Raw genomic sequence first — 21,537 nt, 5'->3', positions numbered from 1 at the left:
GTGTGTGTGTATGTGTGTGTATATGTATATGTATATGTATATGTATTCTTCTGTATATGTATTCTGTATATGTATTCTTCTGTATATACAGAAGAATTCTATTTGAAGTTTTGAAAATGGGACTTTGGGGCAGCAGGTGAATTTGTCGATTCTGTTTTCTGTTTTTTCTGTTTCCCTTTTTTCCAGTTCTCCATATTTCTAGGTTTGTGATTATTATTATTTTAAGTCTCCATGGATGCCCATTAGCATTTCAGAACATTTTCTGCCTAATATACAGAGTTCTGAATGCAGTTTTTCCTGAAGTAAAAAAAATGCAAGTAATTTCCACTGATATAATGCATTTTAATATGTTGTTTTCATGAATATATGCATTTCTATGCACATTGCTTGGCTCGGAAAACAGCATCGAAAAACACGAAGTACGAATTTTAAAGGATAATTGTGTTTTGGTTTGCAGGTTGCTTTGGAAAGTGATAGGTTCACCTTACAATTTGAACAGAACTGAATTTCTCCCCTCTCCCTGGAGACTAGTCATACATGCCTTTCTTACAAAAAATAAACAAAGATATAAGAGGTGAATATGGTATTGTGTGTTTTCTATGCGGTGGAGGGGACACACACACACACATTTTGAATGTAAAATGTGTTATTGTCTGTGAGTCACTGAATTTCTTGGAAGAGGCTTATGCATGCAGCTTACTCTTTGACCTTCTTATGTAACAGTGGGGGGGGGATGCATATTTTTTTCTTCCGACAGAGAAAAGTGTGTTCATTAGAATTATGAAACTCTGGAGGATCAAAAATTTGTTATCTAGAATGGGGTGGGGAAGGACTCTCCCATCCACTTCCAGGGGTGCATCTAGGGGCTTTCTGCAAGCTCCCTACCAACCCCTGTGCTGTGACCCTTTCCCTATAATGGAAGCACTGATGGGCACTGAGCAAACCCCCAAAATAGCATCTTGCACAGTGCCCACAGCTGTCTGCATTTTATTTTTATTTATTTATTTGTAATTTGAGAGTGAGGGCTGGTTGTCAGGCACACACACACACAACTTTGGCTTGTATCTAGCAAAGTTCTACTCAGAGTAAACCCATTAGAACCAATGTCCCTAAGTTCCAGTGCTTTTTTTTTTCTGGGTACACAGTACTGGCAACTTTCCCTCCCACCAAATGTGGGACTTACATCACAACTTCATGGTGAATGCCGGCACCTTTTCTTCGAAAGAAGAAGCACTGATCATGTCTATTAATTTCTCCCCGGAGTAGGACTAGAGTTGGATACGGCCATTTGTTCACAGGGCAGGCACAAACAGAGTGCCCCAACCCTTCCTCTAAAACATTTAAGCCTTTTTAGTACTCACCAGTGCTCAGGAGTTGGGGAGTGGGTGGACGTCTTGACTGAGCCTCTCGCTATGACTGCTGGGTCCCTGGTTCCCCTCTGCAGATCCTTTTCTGTATCCCGTGCCTGGGTTGTTGTTTTCAGGCAAAAGTGAAAGCTTGCTCGCAGCTGTAGCCTGAATTGCCTGGCCCGACTGTCATACAATCTGTGCAGCAGGGGTGGGACAAAGTCCAGGCTTGGCTTGGAGCGGTGCCCTCGATCCTCACATCTGCTGTGTGTAGTGAGGGGTACCCCATTCCTTCCTTTCTTTACTTATCGTTAGTGGTAGCTGCTGCCTAGCGAGACTGGTAAGGCAGGAGACCAGCAGTGGGTGGAGGCAGAGGCGATGACAAGCAAGAAGTCAGTAAGAAGAATGGCATGTAGGGGTTGGCTGAAGGCAGTCTGAGATTGATGGGGCCATGCAAAATTTGGCTGAATAGGTCAGCCTCCACTGCTTAGAAACTGCTTCCCCTCTGCATTGGAGACCCCCAAAGCAGCAGCAGCAGCAGCTATTATTATTATTATTAGTTTATTATTATCATTAGTTTATTTATTCCTCAAGGAGCTCAGGGTGCAGCAAGATAAGATTTAACCATGTGACAGGGCAGGGAACCTCAGGCCGAGGGTCTGAATGCAGCCCTCTCTCTATCAGGCCCTTAAAACTCTGCCCAGGCCACGCCCCAGAGGCCACGCCCATCACTGGCTTGGCTATGTGCCCTGATCTAGCGATTTCACTAGGCTGGAATGTGTCCTCAAATGGTGATAAAACCTCTTGCTTGCCTGGATAGAGGTTGGAAAGTTCTGCATGTCTGACTACACCGATTTTTCCCATGGCCACCACAGGTATGTGGCCCTCGGAAAGAGGGAATTTGGCCCTCAGGCTGAAAAAGTTCCCCATCCATATTGTTTTCTAATGACACACCACTTAACCCCCCTGAATTATATGCGTAGGAATATTATTAACGCCTTATCTCGGTGGGGAGGGGTGTTATGTACTGAAGTTCTCACCCTGGGCCAGCAGGGGGATACTGTAGATAGTTATGCAAATGAAGGATCGAAAGTGACGTTCAGTGATTGGATAGTTTGTATGCAAATGAAGGATCGAAAGTGACGTTCAGTGATTGGATAGTTTTAGAAAGTTGCTACAGTAACAAGGTACTGGAGCTCTATATCAGTGTTTCCCAACCTTGTGCCTCCAGCTGTTTTTGAACTACAACTCCCATCATCCCTGACTAGCAAGACCAGTGGCAAGGGATGATGGGAATTGTAGTCCAAAAACAGCTGGAGGCACAAGGTTGGGAAACACTGCTCTATATAAGCAGGCTGACTGAGGCCTTTAGTTCAGTTCTGTTCCAGCTTACAAATAAAGAGCTGCTTTGGAGAAATTGCTGTGTCGTCTGCTATGTCAACCCACAACTTAACAATTATATTTTGATCCAACCCTACCTGCAGGGCTCTCAGAGCAGCATACATGGTTCTCCCCCTGGTGTTATCCTCACAACGACCCTGTGAGGTAGGTTAGGTTGAGAGATTAGTGACTGGCCCAAGGCCACCCAGTGAGTCTCATGGCTGAGTGGGTGATCTAAATCTGGGTCTCTCTGACCATAGGTTCAACACACTAAACTTAAAGCTTACAGCTGCATTCCTTTATGCAATCGGAGATGTTGAAAGATTTCCAACGCTCAGCCGCGTTGAGGCTGGGATCAGCGTCCATAGCATTGTAGACCCGCAAGAACATAAGACTCATGTACTTGGCCTTGAAGCAGCGAACTGCGCCTTGGTGGAGAGGCTGGATGACGGAGGTGGCGCTATGGGGCAGAAAGACAAACCGGACTCCCTCGGGGTGGCCGGGAGCATCATCGACAATCAGCAACATCTTAAAGTCAATTCCTTTCTCTTTGAGGTACTGATTGACCTCTGGAATGAAGCATCGGTGGAACCAATCCAGGAATATTGCTGCCATCACCCAAGCCTTTTTGCTCGATTACCAGAACACAGGCAGGAGATGTTTGTCCTTGCCTTTTAGGACATGAGGATTTGCAGACCCACAGAGCAAGCCGGGCTTTGTTAAATGCCCGGCCACGTTGCAACAAAACAACAACATCACACGGTCTTTCTGCTTTCGAAATGTACATGCGGCTGGGTATTTTCTTCCAGAAGAGCCCCGTCTTGCCAGAGTTGAAAACTTGTTTGGCGATATATCCCTTTTCTTCTATCAGTTTCTTTAACTGTTTGGAGTAGGGTTTCACCGATTGTTTATTGGCGGGCACAGCCTCGCCAGGGCTGTGCCCGTTTTTCAGGTTGAAGCTGTTGAGCCAACCTTGGCTGGCTTTGAACTCCTTCTCATCACAAGGCCTCCCCTCTTTGATAAGAGGTTTGAACAGTGCGTACAGGTCAAGAGCTTTTTCTCGCATCATGTTGCCATTGATGGGAACGCCTTGGCCGTTCATGTCTTCCAGCCACAAGTACAACCCCTTTTCCGCCTTCACCAAAGTCTGATTGTGAACTTGGCTCGTCACCTTAGCAGTTATGGGAGCACCCGAGGATTTCCCAAACTTGGGTCTCCAGCTGTTTTTGGACTACAGTTTCCATCATCCCTGACCCCTGGTTCTGCTAGCTAGGAATGATGGGAGTTGTAGTCCAAAAACAACTGGAGACCCCAATTTGGGAAACTCTGCTCTAAATGCTACATCACACTGACTGTGTCAAAGTGGGAGCCAACTGCTATTCATGCCAGCTTCTGCATGTTGCCATTCGCCCTAAGTAGCAAAATAGAGTGGACAAAATAGATTGGGCTGCCCTGGTTGGGACTCCACTCACAAATTACCCTAAGATGCATTATTCTTGAATATCCCCATCCCCAAATGTGGTTACATAAAATCCTAACAGGCAAGGATCAAAAGTCTTCTGTTTGAGTTCTCTTCTCTATCGAATGCCATAGAAGACATTAGATGAAATAATTAATGTTCCAAGGAGGCTGCTGGGTATTATTTCAAGGCGGCTGATGGCTGTGGCAGGCTAGAGGATGATTAATGGAGGTCTCCTGGTAATTATGATGAAAATAAATGTTTCGGGGATTTGCAACTGATCGGCAGGTTAAGATGAACAGATTAAAACCTTCTAGCCATTTATCAAAAGTCTAATGAAAGTGACTGTCCCATGCTGGTTTCGGATGGGACAGTTACATAATAAGGTGTCTTGAGGAATAAATACAGGAAAGTTATTTATTTCTGCATTCAGATGGCTGTAATGAGCCATAACTTTCTATGCTACCTCAGCCTTCTCCCCTGCTGTTGCAGAGGATGCTGTGACCATTGGTCATGCTGGCTGGGCTAATGGGAACTGGAGACCAGTAAAATCTAGAGGGGCTTGGTTGGAAGGGGTCTTTTATTTTAATGGCTGTCTCCTCTCAAGGTCGGTTTAAAGAGAAAGGAGAGGAGGGGCTCTGTGGTTAACAGAACTCCTCTGCATCTGAGTCCAGCATTCACTCTCTCCTGCTCATCAACCTGAGAACTGGAATACAGAGTTGATGCCTGGGTGTCCTCACCTGGGACCCAGGTGGGTGTTGTAGGCCAGGAAGTACAGTCACACCTTGGGTTACAGCCACTTCAGGTTGCATTTTTTCGGGTTATAGACCGCCGAAACCTGGAAGTACCGAAACAGGTTACCGTACTTCTGGGTTTCAGCGGTCATACATGCGCAGAAGCGCTAAATCACACTTTGCGCATGCGCAGAAGCGCCAAATCGCAACCCGTGCATGCGCAGACGTGGGTTGCGAACACTGTGGGTTTGGAACGTGCATCCCGCACGGATCACGTTCGCAACCCGAGCGTCCACTGTATGTCAGAATCCACAGTGCACAAACCCCTATGCAATTACATCCACATTCTTACCGTCACAACCACAACATATCTTTGCCACTGCCCTGTACTGGAAATGTGTTGGAAAGAAAGCCATCTCTCTCCTGCCTGCTTATTTTGCAAGGAATTCAGTGCTGCCTTGGCCTTGAAGCTCTGACAGCTTGCTACTTCGTTTTAAAAAAAAGCAGATACCAAGCTAAACAGAGATTTTTAATGCATTTTTGTGTTTTTACACACTTGATGTAACGTTCGTTAAATCCGAAAGCTAGAGATGTCCAGTATCAATCAGATCATCTCTGTCAACTGAGTCAATTAAGGATTGAGGCCCCTTTATGTTTTCACACTGTTGAGTCAGAATCACAGAGTTGGAAGTTTAAGCATTTTCTCGCCCCCCCCCCACCTGCGAATAGAAAATGCATTTTTGTGTTTTCGCTAACAAACAGGGCCTTTCTTATCAGCTCTGCATAGCAGAATGAAACTGGCCTTCAACTTCAAAGCCAGGACAACAATACATTTTCCTGATCCAGACAAGTCTTCATGTAAGAGATAGCAGAAAAGCAACATTTTGTATGGGACAGAAGAATAGTGAATTTATAAGCTTTGATTAGTAAAACTTTGACAGTAAGAGCTGTTCGACAGAGGAACAGTCTCCCTGGGGAGGTTGTGGACTCCTTCTGTGAAGGTTTTTAAGCAGATGGCCATCTGTTGTGGATGCTTTAGCTGAGATTCCTGCATTGCACGGGGCTGGACTAGATGCCCCTTGGGTCTTTTCCAACTCTAAGATGATTAAAGATACCTATTGCCATAGTAATTAGGAGCAAGCTGCTCTGCCCAATGAAATTAGTTTTAGGGGTCTGTTATCCAATCATATTGCTGAAAGGGATCGCTCATGGGCTAATCATGTAAAGAGAATGTTTTAAAAGTGCCTTGAATTTTGTATCCGGCGTCCAGAATTTGGAGAATTCCTCTAGATCATTTATTCTTATTGTAGTCTGCAATAAATCTGAACTCTTTCCATGACGCTGCTGTCTTTATTTGGCTAAAGAGGACCAGTGTCATTTCCAGACCCCCTTTGTAGGGTAACAGAATCACTCTGGCTCTTGAAGTGGAGGTAAGCTTGTCATTGTGACTACTACTAGCCAAACCTTTCCTCGCCAAAAGGGCATGCTGTGATCTGCTGGGGGAAATTTGGCATTTTAAGGCTCTTTTTACGTTGTACTTTATTTGGGCCTGAGCTAAACCTCTGTCAATGTTGCTTTGTGTTACTTTCATTCATTTTGTAACGGTTGGATAACCTGATACAAGTAAGCAATTCTGGATCTTATAGCTTTGTCACCCAGGAATTTGCCTAATCCTCTTCAAAGCCATCCAGATTAGTGGCCATCCCTACTCCTTGTGGGAGGGATTTCCATAGGTTAACTTCCTATGAAAAAGCATTTCCTTTTGTCTGTCCTGAATCTCCCAACAATCAATTTCATTGGAACATCCCTGCTACAGTACACAGTAATTGAAGTCTTGTTGCATCACAGAAGTTTCCCATCCTTAGCTACATGCCATGTAATGTTTGTGTTGTATTTGTGGGAGATCAGTCTTTTAGTTCTGCAGCTCCTTTCCTCTGGAACTCCCTGCCTGCTGATATTAGGCAGAGCCTTCATTGCACTGTTTTCGATAGCCACTAAAAACTTTTTAAAGGCAAACCTACCCAGACACCTGATTTTATTGTGTACATTTTTTTAATGTTGATGTTATCTGTGATACATTTAATACATCTACTGCTTTTAAAGCTTTATTACTATCGTCAATGAATATTTTGCATTGTTTTATTAATGTATTTATTATCGTTGAAATTTGTACACAGCCCTACATCTGTAGAGCTCAAGGCAGTTCACAATATAATATATAAACTGCTTAGAGATTATTATTACAGTGGTGCCCTGCAAGACGAACGCCTCGCAAGATGGAAAACCCGCTAGACGAAAGGGTTTTCCGTTTTGGAGGCGCTTTGCAAAACGAATTTCCCTATGGGCTTCCTTCGCAAGACGAAAGCCCATAGGGAAATCTCCGGGACAGCGGGGAAGCGCAGCGCGTCTTCCCCACTGTCCTCGGACCTCCTCCGAAGGCTGGCGGCGGGGCGGAGAGACCTCCTCCCACCGCCAGCCTTCGTTTCTCCGCTATCCCGGACGGCTTTTAAAGGCAGGCGGGGGGGGGGGGGGAGCAAAGACTTTCGCCCCCCGCCGGCCTTCAGAAGAGGTCCAGGACCTTAATTGTATTTCAGTTCAACAATTTGATAAAATACATATTTTGTTATGTGCAAATGGCTTCAGATACCCATTAGGTCCATAAATTACCAAATAGCATATATTCAACACAAAAAACAGCGACAACTTGTTGTTGACAAAGGACAGTTGGGCATATAAAGGGCCCCATTACCTTCAGTAGCTTAGGGCCTCATCAAACCTAAATCTGGCCTGGTGGTGAATGCTGATTATAGGCTTCCTACGGGCATGTGGTTGGCTGTTGTGAGAACAGGAAGCTGGACTAGACAGGCCGTTGTTCTTCTGTTCTTCTGTGTAAGGGGCATCCTAGCCAATGTGGATAAGCAACTGCTTTTCTTTGTCTTGGTTTTTTCCAGACATCCCGTTATCTGGACCTTCTCAGAGCTTGGCTGCAGAGTTTGCCAAAGCTGCAGAACAGTTGAAGAAGGAATCTGTGGATATCCGATTTGGCAAAGTGGATGTGACCGATCAGAAAGACTTAAAAAAGGAATTTGGCATCTTGGAATATCCGACCCTGAAGTTTTTTGTAGACGGTGACAGGAAAAACCCCGTTGATTGCAAAGGTAAACCCATACGCAGCTGCAAATATGCCTGTTTGCTCACAAGGGGGAGCTTGTGCCCAGCTCTCAAGCATACAACGGAATCGTTTCAAAACTTAATAAATTTGAGCACATGCAAGAGTGTTGAATAAGGACAGGGGCATTTAGGGCTGGGTGGAAAGGGGTGGGAGGGAGACAGTTTCACAAAACACTTCACCCCCCACAAAATATGCCCACTGCATTGGGAACAGTTGGGTTGTGTGTGTCTATGAAATGGGATGAAAATGCTCACTTTTCATAGCAGGGACATAAATCTTTGCTCACAAAAAGCACACTCTGAACATGGCGTCTGCCAGCATCACCAGATGCCAGCATACTCCAGAGATGGGGAATTCCTGGCCCTTCGGAGGTTGTTAGTGTTGGAATGAGGAGAGGGGGGAATGAAACAGAGTGGCTGCAATCTCCATACCGCAACATTTTGTTGCAGGGTCTCATTTGGTCAAATCTTTAAAAACCACTGTGGCAATCACACAGGGCCCCCAGACGTTTGACGGTCTATTGACCCTGTGCCACCACTGCGATTGCTTTTTCCGCTGCCACCACCCCATTTCTTACAGGGACACACGGAGTCCAGACAGTTGTTAACATAAACAAATAATCAAGTTTATTTTTAAGTGCAGGAACAAGCTTGTGGTTTCAGTTAGTTTTTCTTGACAGTTTCTTAATCTTAGTTCCTAACAACTTCAAACTGATTATCCCCAACTATCTATCTGACTCCACCTAACAATTCCTCTCACTCTCTCACAATACAACTCTACCAACCCACACCTAATCCTCCCCTCTTCCCTCTTCAACTCCCAAACCTCAACTAACTTTCAAAACCTCCCACTCTAACTTTTACTCCCCCCTTGCATTCCCACTGGCCAATCACATTCTCACTCATTTAACCCTTTCCTAATGACCCACCTAGGAGGCAAACGCCACAACCGCTTTCAACTTAAGCAGATGGATTTTCAGGAGTTAAAACTTTGGATCCCTTGCCACTGGGGAAAGCTCAGCTTCAGCACTGAGCAGCTCATGTACCGCTTCTCAGCACCTTTTTATTTCCCCTTTTGTTTAGTGGAAAAACATATGGGTTTTGCTTCTGACACCTAATTCAATTAGGCAGCCTGCTCAATAAGCTGTGGAATGATCCTGAAATCATTCTGGATTAAATTGCTAGTCGATATTTTGTGCAGGGTTGGGCTAAACGGTGTTTTCCAGATTTGCCATGTAAATCACATCGGGACGTGCTCTTTTCAGGGTTTTCTTTAAGTAATAATAATAAAAAGGAGAGTGGCTTGACCTGAACAAACCTGAACAGACGCGAAAGCTGGTGATTAGGCAGCTAATTGGCAGCACATCCAATTACACAGGAAAGGCACAATCGTGCATTAGTTAAGCCAGGAATGGGGAACCTATTTCACCCCAAGGATCACGTTTCCTTCTGGGCAATCTTCTGTGGGACACATGGCATTCCAGTGGTGGGAGGAGTCAGAGTTAAAAGTGGGTGGAGCAATGAATGTGAATATTTACATTTAGACTCATTTCTACACCCCTTTCTCCCTGTCTTCCATCCAGGCAACCAACCAACAGGCAATGTTAGAGTTCAGTGACATATTCATAAGTGACATCTTAAGGCAGCCCTGTTCAGGGAAGTTTTTAATGTATGATATTTTAGTGTTTTTTGGTTTCTATGGAAGCTGCCCAGAGTGGCTGGGGAAACCCAGCCAGATGGGCGGGGTACAAATAATAAATTATTATTATTATTATTATTATTCCAGCCAGGCAAAAACACTCAGGTCCTGTTTTGCACCCTTGTGAGATGTGGGACAGTCCTGAGGGCCAGATAGAGAGATCTGGAGGGCAGCATTCAGACTCCTGGTCTGAGGTTCTCCACTCCTCAGTTAAACTCTCTTAAAGTGCTCTGTTTGGATGTGTGAAAGGGCAAGTCGGGACACGTGGGACATTGGGCCCCATCTGGACCACACATTTAAAGCACTCACATGCCACTTTAAACAGCCATGGCTGCCCCAGAGAATCCTGGGAATTGTAGTTCGTGAAGGGTGCTGAGGATTATAAAGAGATCCACTATTCGCCTCACAGAACTACATTTACTAGTGTCCTGTGGGAAAGAGGGATTGATTGTTTAAAGATTCTGGTAATTGTATCGTTCCTGCTGATAAACCTGTTGATTCTTCTTCTTCTTTTCTTCTCTTTTTAACAGGAGTTAGAGAAGCTTCTGCCTTCATTACATGGGTCAGGAGACAAATAGGACTCAGTTCTGTACTTCTTAATAGCACAGACCAGGCCAAAACCTTCATAGACTCCGATGATTTGGTGGTGATTGGCTTTTTTAAGGTAAACTATTGTGGATGGGAATTAATGTGATGCAGCAGCAAAAAGAGCTAATGCAATTCCAGGCTGCATTTACAGAGGTGTAGTGTTCAGACCAAGGGAAGTAACAGTACCTTGGTCAGACCCCACCTGGAGTACCATGAAATTTAGCAAAACAAACAAACACATAACATCTGAGGTCCTAAACTGCAGCTGACTGAGCCTGTGTGCAAATTCATCCCTGAGTTGCCTGTCGAGTCCTGTTGTTGATGTGCAACTCTTAGATGATTTTAAGGGAGGCTTAGACAAATTCATGAAAGATGGGGCTATCAGTGGCTATGAACCGTGATGGCGATACTCTGCCTCCACAATCAAAGGCAGAAATGCTTCTCCATACCAGTTGCTGGACAGAGGGCTCTTGTGGGTTTCCTACACACACCTGGTTGGCCAATGTGGGAACAGGATGCTGTAGTAGATAGGCTACTGGACTGGCCCGGCAGGGCTTCTCTTATGTTTTTCTCCCCTCCCCCCCTCCCATATACAGAGCCTTCAAGGTGGAGCTGTGGAGGTTTTCTATGATTCTGCAAGAGATGTCCCTGAACTTCCTTTTGGAGTAACAGCCAGCGAAGAGGTTTTTGCTGACTTTGGCATCAGAGAAGACATGGTGGTTGTGTTCCAAAAGGTATTATTAACACGTGTATCTTATATACTAATGTTAAACTCATTCTCCAGTGGAATCCCTATGTAGTGGAAACAGTGTAGAAATACATTATATGTATAAAAAAGCTGTAAGGGAACAGGGACAGGCCAGCAGCTTTTGGCTCTCCTCTCCGTGAACAATGTGGTGTAGTGGTTAAGAGCAGTGGACTCGTAATCTGGTGAACCGGGTTCGATTCCCTGCTCCCCCACATGCAGCTGCTGGGTGACCTTGGGCTAGTCACACTTCTCTGAAGTCTCTCAGCCCCACTCACCTCACAGAGTGTTTGTTGTGGGGGAGGAAGGGAAAGGAGAATGTTAGCCGCTTTGAGACTCCTTCAGGTAGTGATAAAGCGGGATATCAAATCCAAACTATTATTATTATTATTATTATTATTATTATTATTATTATTATTATTATTCCTTCCAGCTGCTTGTTACAAGAACTCCATTATGGTCTTGGTGTCTGGACTTGTTGTTTTCCTTCAAACTCCCAGTTTCCTTTCCTTTTGTGCTATGTCCTTTATATTTGAAGCCTGAGGTGATATTTTGTGATCACTTCACAGAGCCTTTTCCTTTGCTGGAGTGAAATGCTTCAACTAAATAACTGGATAAAATGAGAACAGTGCAACTTTTTCACATTAGTGGAAACGGCCACTGCTATCTGTCATGTGATTAAACACAGCCATTATGCTTTGACCGATGGAAAAATGTTGCGGCTCTTTCAAAAAATGAGATGACTGTGTTTGATGGAAGTTGTAGTCCAGGACACCCTAGGGCTTCAGACATGGGATATTCCAAGCCCCAGCTGGAGAGGCCGAGGATTAAAACTGGGACCTTCTGCACACACAGCAGATGGTTAGAGAAAGCTGCTTTATCAAAGAATTGTAGAGTTGGGAGGGATCCCGAGGGTCATCTAGTCCAACCCCTTGCAATGCAGGAATCCTGCCCCCAGCCATCCCTGGGTGGGCTCGAACCACCAACCTTCTGGTTAGCAGCCAGACACACTGACTCATTGTGCCACAGGAGGGCAGCCATTTTCAAACATCATTTCTCGAAAGGCACAAGGCAGCAACTGAATCCACCGATTCGCCCTCCCCATGTGAATGTTAACAGGGAATGTGGCCTGCTTTATTGTTAAATTGAATATTTCTTCTGCTCCAGGGAAAGCCCGTTCATAATGAAGCATCCGAAGAAGGCAAACTGAACAAAGTGGACCTTACTGGATTAATAAAAACATTCACCATGGATTTAGTCATAGAGTATAATCTTGAGGTGAGTTTGGTGCTGCCTGAGTGGTTGGAGTCTCAGATAAGGACTGGGGAGACCTGAGTTTGGGTCTCCACTCAATCATTAGGCTCCCTGGATGATCTGGGGCCATTCTCTATGGCTGAGGGAACACTGAGATGAGTGGGTCTGTGCCCCATTTGCCCTAATAGCCCAGACTTCTCTGCTCAGCTCAATACAGTGGTACCTCGGGTTAAGAACTTGATTTGTTCCGGAGGTCTGTTCTTAACCTGAAACTGTTCTTAACCTGAAGCACCACTTTAGCTAATAGTGCCTCCTCCTTCTGCTGCTGCGCCGCCGGAGCACGATTTCTGTTATCATCCTGAAGCAAAGTTCTTAACCTGAAGTACTATTTCTGGGTTAGCAAAGTCTGTAACCTGAAGCGTATGTAACCTGAAGCATATGTAACCTGAGGTACCACTGTATTCTCTACAGCAGGGATGTGAGCTGCTTCTATCTCCCTCTCCTAGTAAATGCTCCAGCTCCCAATTACAGTGGTACCTCTGGTTAAGTACTTAATTCGTTCCGGAGGTCCGTTCTTAACCTGAAACTGTTCTTAACCTGAAGCACCACTTTAGCTAATGGGCCTCCTGCTGCCGCCGCACCGCCGGAGCACAATTTCTGCTCTCATCCTGAAGCAAAGTTCTTAACCTGAGGTACTATTTTTGGGTTAGCGGAGTCTGTAACCTGAAGCGTATGTAACCTGAGGTACCACTGTACTAGAATATCTGCAACAAGAAACTTTGAAATGGTCCCACAGACTTGTCGTCTCTGAACGGGGCAGTAAAGAATACAGGTTCATTCATTTCATCAGGTCTACTCTAAGAAGGGCTTAGCTGACTACAACCCTCAGTCTCTTTCTGGATTGTGACCTTCATTGCCAGGCTTCTGTGAGAGAGCTCTGATGTTTTGTTTTCCAGACATCTGTGAAGATTTTTGACGTGCCCGTTGAAAATCACATCGTTCTCTTCATGGCCAAGAGCGCTGACATGTTTGGCTCAGCTTACGACAATTATACATCTGCTGCCTCGGAATTCAGAGGGAAGGTTGGTATCATGTCATTTTCTGGAGTTCTCCTGGATTGCAAATATTGGATGTCAGAGTGCTGAGGACATTGTAGATGTTTGCTTTCCTGGGATCGTCTCGCAAGCCTAGGTTCAAATGCAGTTCCAAAGGCAGTCAGTAAGTGACGGACTGGGGGTGAGCAGCTGTGCAATATGAGAAATAACCCCAGTCATATAGTTGTTTAAAGGTTTGACATCTGACAGGAGGTTGTTCCACAGGGCGGGTGCCACTACTGAGAAGGCCCTCTGCTTGGTTCCCTGTGGTAGATATTTTATTCATTTATTTACACATTTATAACTTGCACTTTCATACAAATATATCAAGGAAATATACAACAAAAAGCATCCATAAAGATATCATTTTAAATATGCATGTTAAAGTTTTTTCTACAATCAAACAGTATATTTTTTTATGAAATAAATAAATAAATTATTGTTATTGTTATTTGAATTTCTATACTGCCTTTCACTTGAGGGTCACAGAGCAGTTATAAAATAAAATAAAATAAAAATCAGTCTTCAAGCACCGTCTAGGACAGCCATTTTGAGGCCCCAAATGCTGTTGGATTACAATCCGCACTGGCCCCAGACAGCATAGCCAATGGTCAGGGATGATGGGAGTTATAATCAGAACAATATCTGGGGGCCCAAGGTGGGAAACTGTTCTGGGATGTAAGGGGGGTAGAAATATTTCTTGCTTCTTTCATTCTTCAGATCATGTTCATCTTTGTGGATACTGATGAAACCAGAAATGGCCGTGTGATTGAGTACTTCCGGGTAACAGAGGTAGAAGTCCCTGCTGTTCAAATCCTGAACTTGACAAGTAATGTCAAGTACAAGATGCCTGCAGATGACGTGACCCCGGAGAATCTACGAAACTTCTGCCGGAACTACTTAGAAGGAAAAGCAAAGGTGAGCTTTTGGGATGGAAGCAAACAGGGTCACGCTTTTCATTTGGTATAACATGGCAAACAATTTGTCGGTTTCATTGGTCTGGCTCCTATCGAGCCTCACAAGTGCATCAATTGCTTTTTTTGCTGTGTTTTATTAATGTGCATGTATAGTTTAAATTAAACCACTCTAGAAATTGTAATGCTGATGGCAGCTGATGATCGGTGGGTTCTTTGGCTGGCAGCCAAAGGGAGCCTGTAAAATGCAGGCTTCTTTCTCTATCACCCACCTGGGGAGAAAATGCTTCGCCAACCCTATGATCAACGCTCCCTACAGCACCGAGTGTAGGGCTAGCAATGCCCTTTGTGCTGTGGTTCCCAGGCATTCACCCACCAGCAATAATAGTGCCATGTCAAATTTGGCCCACGAGGCTGATCCTGATAAGGATTTGGTTTGTGGAGCCAAAACAGTTCCCCACCATTGCATTAAACCCTGCTGTCTTTTAGCTATAGTCTGGTAATTTTTCTTTGCAGTTTCCTTCAGAGTTGCCTTACTTCTTTTTTAAAAATGCTGTTGTTGGTTGGTTGGTAGGTTTCAAAGCCACTTCCGCCTTAAGGAGGAGGTGGGGTTGCGGGCACTCACGACCCCTTCATGTGCGCAGGGGTGTGGTCAGCCCTGCATGATTGGGGAGATTCCTATTTGTGTCACTGCCCAGACGACCAATCTGATTTGTCTGGGGGTGTGGCCTGCTTGATTTAAGCAGGACGCAGTAGGAAGATCTTCCCTTTTCATGCTTCCAGCTGCTCCGGTTTTCCCACCCTCCCACCCTTTAGATTTTGTCATCTCTTTTGACCTTGCTATGGACTTTGGTTGGTCGCTGTTGAGGAGCCTGGTAAGATTTTTCGACTTGGCAAATTGGCACCAGCTACTTGGTTTTCTCCTACCTCGTAGCAAATCATCACAACTTTGTAAGGTTTGGCGGTTAGGCATTGGAATATTGCTGGAGAAGAGGGGAGGGGAGGTAGCGCCATCACCTCCCCCACACTTTGAAGGGTATTCCGTTAAAGGATTCTGGTGGCATTGCCCTGTCCTATGCCTGGGGAGGCTAGGGCCTAAGGCACAACCCCTACTGGTGACCCTGGGGGAGCTCCTAGTTGATGTTCATCAGCAGGACTCCCCCTGCTGGTGGTTAACCCTTCCCGGACTCCCTGCAGATGGGCAGGAGTCAGATATAGTCGGTTAGGTCCAATGCCTAAGCCACTATCGCTCACAATCTGTAACCGATAAAGTTGTGGCCTTTTTTAGCCCATTAACCTAAAATACTGCTGTCAAGTGTCTTTATTCAACCGGGGGGGGGGGGGGGGAGTCGGGACCTTGCTACGTAACAAGCCTTTCCCAGACATGTACTTTTAATATGTACATTTGTCTTTAATATCTGCTGAGTTTATCTCTGTCTTGATCATTTTATTATGTCTGCTGTTTTTAAAGTCTGTCTTGCTTTTGCTCTTTTTAATCAATATTGCATGCCACGTTATGTGAACTGCCTATATATTTTGATGAAGTGGTATATAAATCTTGATAAGGAACTATATAAATCCTCAGCCAGAGTTCGAGATGCGTGGAATGCCAGGTGGAATCCCAGGTGGAGACATGGTTCAATAATATTTGGGATATTGCTAGTTCAGAACGACTAACTGGGCTCAGAAGAATTGCAGACGGGGTTATAAAAGAAAACATCTTTGATGAAACCTGGTTTCCCTTTTTTTTCATATGTAAGAGGGAAAGAAAGTAAAGTTCTTCCACCAGCCTCACAAACCTTTCTATGGAGAACTTTATGGACTGCCAATGTTTTAAAACCATGTAAATTGACGCCATGGTTTTGATGCTTTGTTCTTTGCTGTGACTGCATTGTATAGCGCATTTTTGTTTAAGATGAGTGGGATGCCAGACATATTGAATCAGAAGATGCTGAGGGAAGAGAGTAGAAGGAAATCCACTTCCTATTCCGTATATGGTTGGGGAAGGTGCCTTACAACAGGGAAGGGACATAGCTCAGTAGCTGAGCATTAGTCTTGTATGCAGAGGTTCAATCCCCAGATTCAGTCCCTACCATCTCCAGGGAGCGCTTGGACTCTGCCTGAAACCCTGGTGAGCTGCTGCTAGTCAGGGTAGACAATACTGAACTAGATGGAGCGAAGGTCGACTCAGAATTTCATCAAGGGCCATGGAGTGATAGAGCATCTATTTTGTACACAGATGGTCTCAGGGCGAGTCCTCGGTATCTCCCAGTAAGTCTGGGAATGTCCTCTGCCTGAAATACTATAGGTCAGCCTTTCTCAACCTGTGGGTCCCCAGATGTTGTTGAACTACAACTCCCATCACCCCTAGTTAGCAAGGCCAGAGCTCAGGGATGATGGGAGTTGTAGTCCAACAACATCTGGGGAACCACAGGTTGAGAACCGCTGCTATAGATGGACCCATGGCTTGACTTGGTATAAAGTATCATCCTATGTCCCTGAGATTTTGACAAATTGCTCTACTGTAGTGAGTAGTTCTGCTCTCCTGCTATGGGAGAAAGCAGACAGTGGGTAATTAAAGTGAAAGGGAACATGTGGCCAGCCAGATAAGCCTCACCAAGGACTTTTAGCAAAGAGAGCCACTTAACCACCCAGCACAGCTTCAAAGATGAGCCCCTGTTGACATCCGTCCTTATCTCTTTCCCCCTTATTAGCCACATAAATCCAGCGAGGAAATCCAAGAAGGCTGGGATAAGAAGCCGGTGAAAGTCCTGGTTGGGAGCAACTTTGACCGGGTTGTCTTTAATAAGAAGAACCACGTGTTTGTCCTGTTCTGTGAGTATCACTTGTGCTTCTGAAGAGTAGACTCTGGTGGAGGAGCTCTCACAGGGAAAGAATTACTTGATTTGATTGAAGACAGCAGCAGAGTGGCACACTGAGCTGATATGGAGTCGGCTTGTGTATGTTCAAGCAAATGCTGCTAGTTTAAACTTGCCTGCAGCGGAAACAGTTTTCACTCCCATGGCGCAAATTTCATGCACACTTGGACCACTTTAACAGTCATGGAAGATCCTGGGAACTGTAGTTTGATTAGGCTGCTGACCTCACAGAGCTACAATCCCAGCACCTTTAGCAAACTACACTTCCCAGGATTCCCCTTTGAAAGTTTTTTTAAAAATTAAAAAAAAACTTGCCAGTGCATCCCAATACCTCTCTTTCTCAGTAGTCTAACTTTGCGGGTGGCGCTGTGGGTTAAACCACAGAGCCTAGGACTTGCCGATCAGAAGGTCGGTGGTTCAAATCCCCATGACAGGGTGAGCTCCCATTGCTCGGTCCCTGCTCCTGCCAACCTAGCAGTTCGAAAGCACCTCAAATTTCAAGTAGATAAATAGGTACCGCTCCTGCGGGAAGGTAAACGGCGTTTCCGTGCGCTTTTTCTGGTTCGCCAGAAGTGGCTTAGTCATGCTGGCCACATGACCCGGAAGCTGTACACTGGCTCCCTTGGCCAATAAAGAGAGATGAGCGCCGCAACCCCAGAGTCGGCCACAACTGGACCTAATGGTCAGGGGTCCCTTTACCTTTACCTTTAGTCTAACATTGGCTACAGTTCTGTCAGCACTCACTAGCTGACTACACCATTAGAAGGTGTTATAAGTTCCAGGACCACCACTATTTATTTATTTTTAAATGGCATATTCTTCGTTTTCGATCCCAGATGCACCCTGGTCTCGCGACTGCCAAAAACTGCTACCTGTATGGGACGAATTTGGCAAGTTGTATGAAAGCCGGAAAAACGTTGTCATTGCCAAAATCGACTTCACGGCAAATGACATTCTGTTAATCAACCTGGAACGGTACCCGTTCTTCAGGTACTTCCCTGCAGGATCTGAAACAGAGGTGAGATGTTTTCCACCCTCATTGGGTACTTATGGGTAATGGATGTCTTGTGAGGAAATGGGGGGGGGGATGCAATTCTAGCAGCAAGCAAGGGTGTTCTGTGGACTCAAAAGCAAAGGAAAACTACATTTCTTGCTGTTATGCGTGAATCATGGAGAAACTGAGACATACATCTGCAGAAAGATAGGGGAGTAGCAACACTTTCCAATTACATTTGTGGGTGTGTCAGAGCTAGGGTTGCCATATGTCTGGAATTTCCTGGAAATATCTGGAATACTGTTATCCGGGAAAATCCATGTCAACCCATGTCAAAGCTCGCCATTGTGGTGTAGTGGTTAAGAGCGGTGGACTCGTAATCTGGTGAACCGGGTTCGTGTCTCCGCTCCTCCACATGCAGCTGCTGGGTGACCTTGGGCTAGTCACACTTCTCTCTGAAGTCTCTCAGCCTCACTCACCTCACAGAGTGTTTGTTGTGGGGGAGGAAGGGAAAGGAGATTGTTAGCCGCTTTAAGACTCCTTAGATATCAAATCCAAACTCTTCTTCTTCTTCTTCAACAACTTCTCTGTCTGGATTTTCACAGTTTGGCAGCCTAGTCAGAGCACACCCACTGGTGTGAATTAAATTTAGCTGGCAGATCGGTCAAAAAGCTACGGTTCCATAATGCAACAGGTATTGCAATGTGAAAAGCATTAGGAAACAGGACAGAAGCACTAGCATTATATTCAGGAAATGAATTCAGCATTCCCTCACATCTGAATGGGCACTTAATATCTCAAGCAATGCTTGAAACGTTTCTGGGTGCAACAGAAACTTCTGGCACCTTCTTCCCGATTACTTTTCAGACCCACCATTCTCTTGTGCTTTTCAAAAAAACAACAACCATGGAATTAGTCTTACAACAAAGGAGGTCACAAATAATAAAAAATACTTCAAACAAATGGGTTTGCTCCACCATTTGGATGGATAATCTAACTGAAGTGAGAACATCACCTCTGGAGCCAAGTAATTCAATTCAATGGCACTCTTTTATAATTAAGACATTACTCAGGTTTTCATTTTTCCCCTTCCTCTCTCCCCCTATTCCCCACACATAAATTACATTCAAAGACATTTGTCCTCATTTAATCTCTTAGGAAGGTACTCTGGTGCTGTGTGTGCATGCCCAGATTCTAATGAACCGAAGAGGGAGCCCTGAGCATTTAGGTGGCGTAAAAATGTGTCAGTTTACAGAAGCCTGGGGCATTTGGTTCTTTTTGGAATATAAATGCATTTCCTTTTCTTGTTTTGCATTGCTCCTGGCCTGATGTGTTTTCACCCTCTAGGAATACTAATTGAGAAGGCTGGCAGCTGGGATGTGTTGCCATTAGTTCTCTCAATTGGCCATGCACTGGAATAAAGTAATCAAAACACAGATTTGGAGGGTGGGGGCAGGACTTGTATGCCACTGGGTCCAATTTCCTGCTTGATGCAGGCAGTCCAGAGTAGAGATGTAAAATTTCTGGAAATTTTGAAGCCATGAGGAAAAAAACGTTTCCCACCGGATTTTTTTTTTGAAAAATTGGGAAAAAATTCAGTGTGTAGTAGTTTTACAAATTGTGTGAAACACAGTGTAGATAAAGTATTATGCTTGCAATAAAACAGGTAACCACCCCCTTTCCCTCAAAAGCAAGAAACCATCAACATAAAAAATAATCAGATTTGCCCCTTAGCACCAACAGAAAATAAAGTTAAGGTCCACCTCAATATTTAAGCTCCATAAAAGGTCTACAGGTTTTTTCAGGTTTTCCCCCAAAGCCATTTTTTCCAGGAAAAATTGGGGGGGGGGGAATAGTGTGTGGAATATTCAAACTATATCAAACTATTTTTTAAATATTTCCCCCCGGAAAAGGGGGCTTTAGGGGGGGAAATGGGGGGGGGGACCTGGTCCTTCCCCAATTTTCCCAGGTTTTTCCCAGGCCTTCCCATCTCTAGTCCAGAGTGAGAGCATCCCAATCAAATGGATGTCCAGTCTGTTTGAATATTACTAGCGTAGAAGAGCCCCTCTCCTTCCCAATCAATAATTGTTTTCATTATTGAACTGCTCCTGCCTTCAAAAAAAATTATCATAATGTTTAACCAAAATTTACCCTGTAACTTAAATCTGAATAACAACCACCACCACCATAATCTACCATATATTTTGGAAAGTTGTTTGTCTCTTTGTCTGTTCTCTAGGCATTTGGACACCTCTTAAGATATTGTAAGCAGTTTTCTTCATGGTAGTTCTTCAGATCAGAGAGCAGGTTTTTGTCTAAGTTCAGATTCACTTGGATGACATTTTGAATCAAGATATGAAATAAAAAACAATCCCATTAATTAAAACAGAAGATTCAGGTTGAGAGTTCAAGGGAAATGTCTTCAAAAGCCAGCAGAATGCCAATATGGATTGGGACCTTCATAAGCATTGGAACAATGGGCTGCATCCAGCTAAGTCCTACCTTGAGCAAAATTCATAAACCAAAGTTAGTAATGTGCATTAACTTCAATGAGTCTACTCCAAGTATACAACCCAATATCTGTCTTAAAGGATACCAAGTCCCCAAAATAACAGACAATTACCTGTTCCATTCACCTCTCCCCCGTTTTTTCCTCCTCAAAGGTTGTCCCATACAAAGGCGAGCACAATCTCGATGCTTTTGCTAAATTCTTAGAAGAACAAATTAAGGCAAGAAAGAAGGTAATTTATACATTTATGTTTAAAGGTGGTTTTAGGATTGTCTTGCACACAATGAATTCATGTACCCATGCCTGAGGAATCCTGTCTTTGTGGATTCACAATGTGAAATTACCTGATCCACACCTCTTGTGCTAATGTGTGGCTCAGAACTTATAGCACAGTCCTAAGCATGTCTACTCAGAAGTAAGACTTCTTGAATCCAGTGGGGTCCATGTCCTTCACAGAAGGCCATGGGCCCACCCCCAGGTTGTAAGTCCAGCCTAGCCAGTTTGCTGCTTCTTCTAACGCTAACTTGTTATGAAGAGTCTTTGTTGCATAACTTACTTTTTTATTTGATTGTTTATCAGGACTCATCTAAAGCCAAGAAAGAAGACCCTGAGAAGGAGAACGAAAGAACTGTGCAAAAGGAAGAGCTGTAGGTTTTCCTTAAAGCACAGATAACATTGATTTTTGAAGGATGGTAGAGTTGTTTACAAGAATCTTGACCTGATCATGGGGATTTGAGAAGGTATTCAAACAAATAAAGACGAAAGAAAGAA

At 44.5% G+C, this 21,537-nt stretch overlaps 2 protein-coding genes across 4 annotated transcripts in view; one reads left to right on the top strand and one right to left on the bottom strand.

Moving 5' to 3' along the window:
- The window catches only part of ACSM5 (acyl-CoA synthetase medium chain family member 5), a 27,558-nt gene extending 25,854 nt beyond the window's left edge, over positions 1 to 1,704 (bottom strand). Inside the window, exon 1 of one of the 3 annotated variants that reach the window (XM_077918524.1) lies at positions 1,362 to 1,704. The gene's annotated coding sequence lies outside the window, so the exon portion shown is untranslated. Of the gene's footprint in view, positions 1 to 1,183; positions 1,337 to 1,361 lie in introns of those variants that run through there. The other 2 variants (XM_028706227.2, XM_077918526.1) reach the window with 2 other exon arrangements.
- Positions 1 to 21,537, top strand: part of PDILT (protein disulfide isomerase like, testis expressed) — a 23,370-nt gene extending 1,833 nt beyond the window's left edge. The window contains exons 2-11 of the mRNA XM_028706229.2: positions 7,871 to 8,077; positions 10,320 to 10,453; positions 10,974 to 11,111; positions 12,290 to 12,400; positions 13,333 to 13,458; positions 14,191 to 14,388; positions 17,099 to 17,219; positions 18,100 to 18,281; positions 20,921 to 20,998; positions 21,346 to 21,537. Coding sequence (XP_028562062.2) covers positions 7,871 to 8,077; positions 10,320 to 10,453; positions 10,974 to 11,111; positions 12,290 to 12,400; positions 13,333 to 13,458; positions 14,191 to 14,388; positions 17,099 to 17,219; positions 18,100 to 18,281; positions 20,921 to 20,998; positions 21,346 to 21,417 — 1,367 coding nt within the window. The 3' untranslated portion in view covers positions 21,418 to 21,537. The remainder of the gene's footprint in view (positions 1 to 7,870; positions 8,078 to 10,319; positions 10,454 to 10,973; positions 11,112 to 12,289; positions 12,401 to 13,332; positions 13,459 to 14,190; positions 14,389 to 17,098; positions 17,220 to 18,099; positions 18,282 to 20,920; positions 20,999 to 21,345) is intronic.

This window comes from Podarcis muralis, chromosome 14, assembly GCF_964188315.1.
Source record: "Podarcis muralis chromosome 14, rPodMur119.hap1.1, whole genome shotgun sequence".
Classification (NCBI taxonomy): Eukaryota; Metazoa; Chordata; class Lepidosauria; order Squamata; family Lacertidae; genus Podarcis; species Podarcis muralis.
This window is presented reverse-complemented; position numbering and strand designations above follow the sequence as displayed.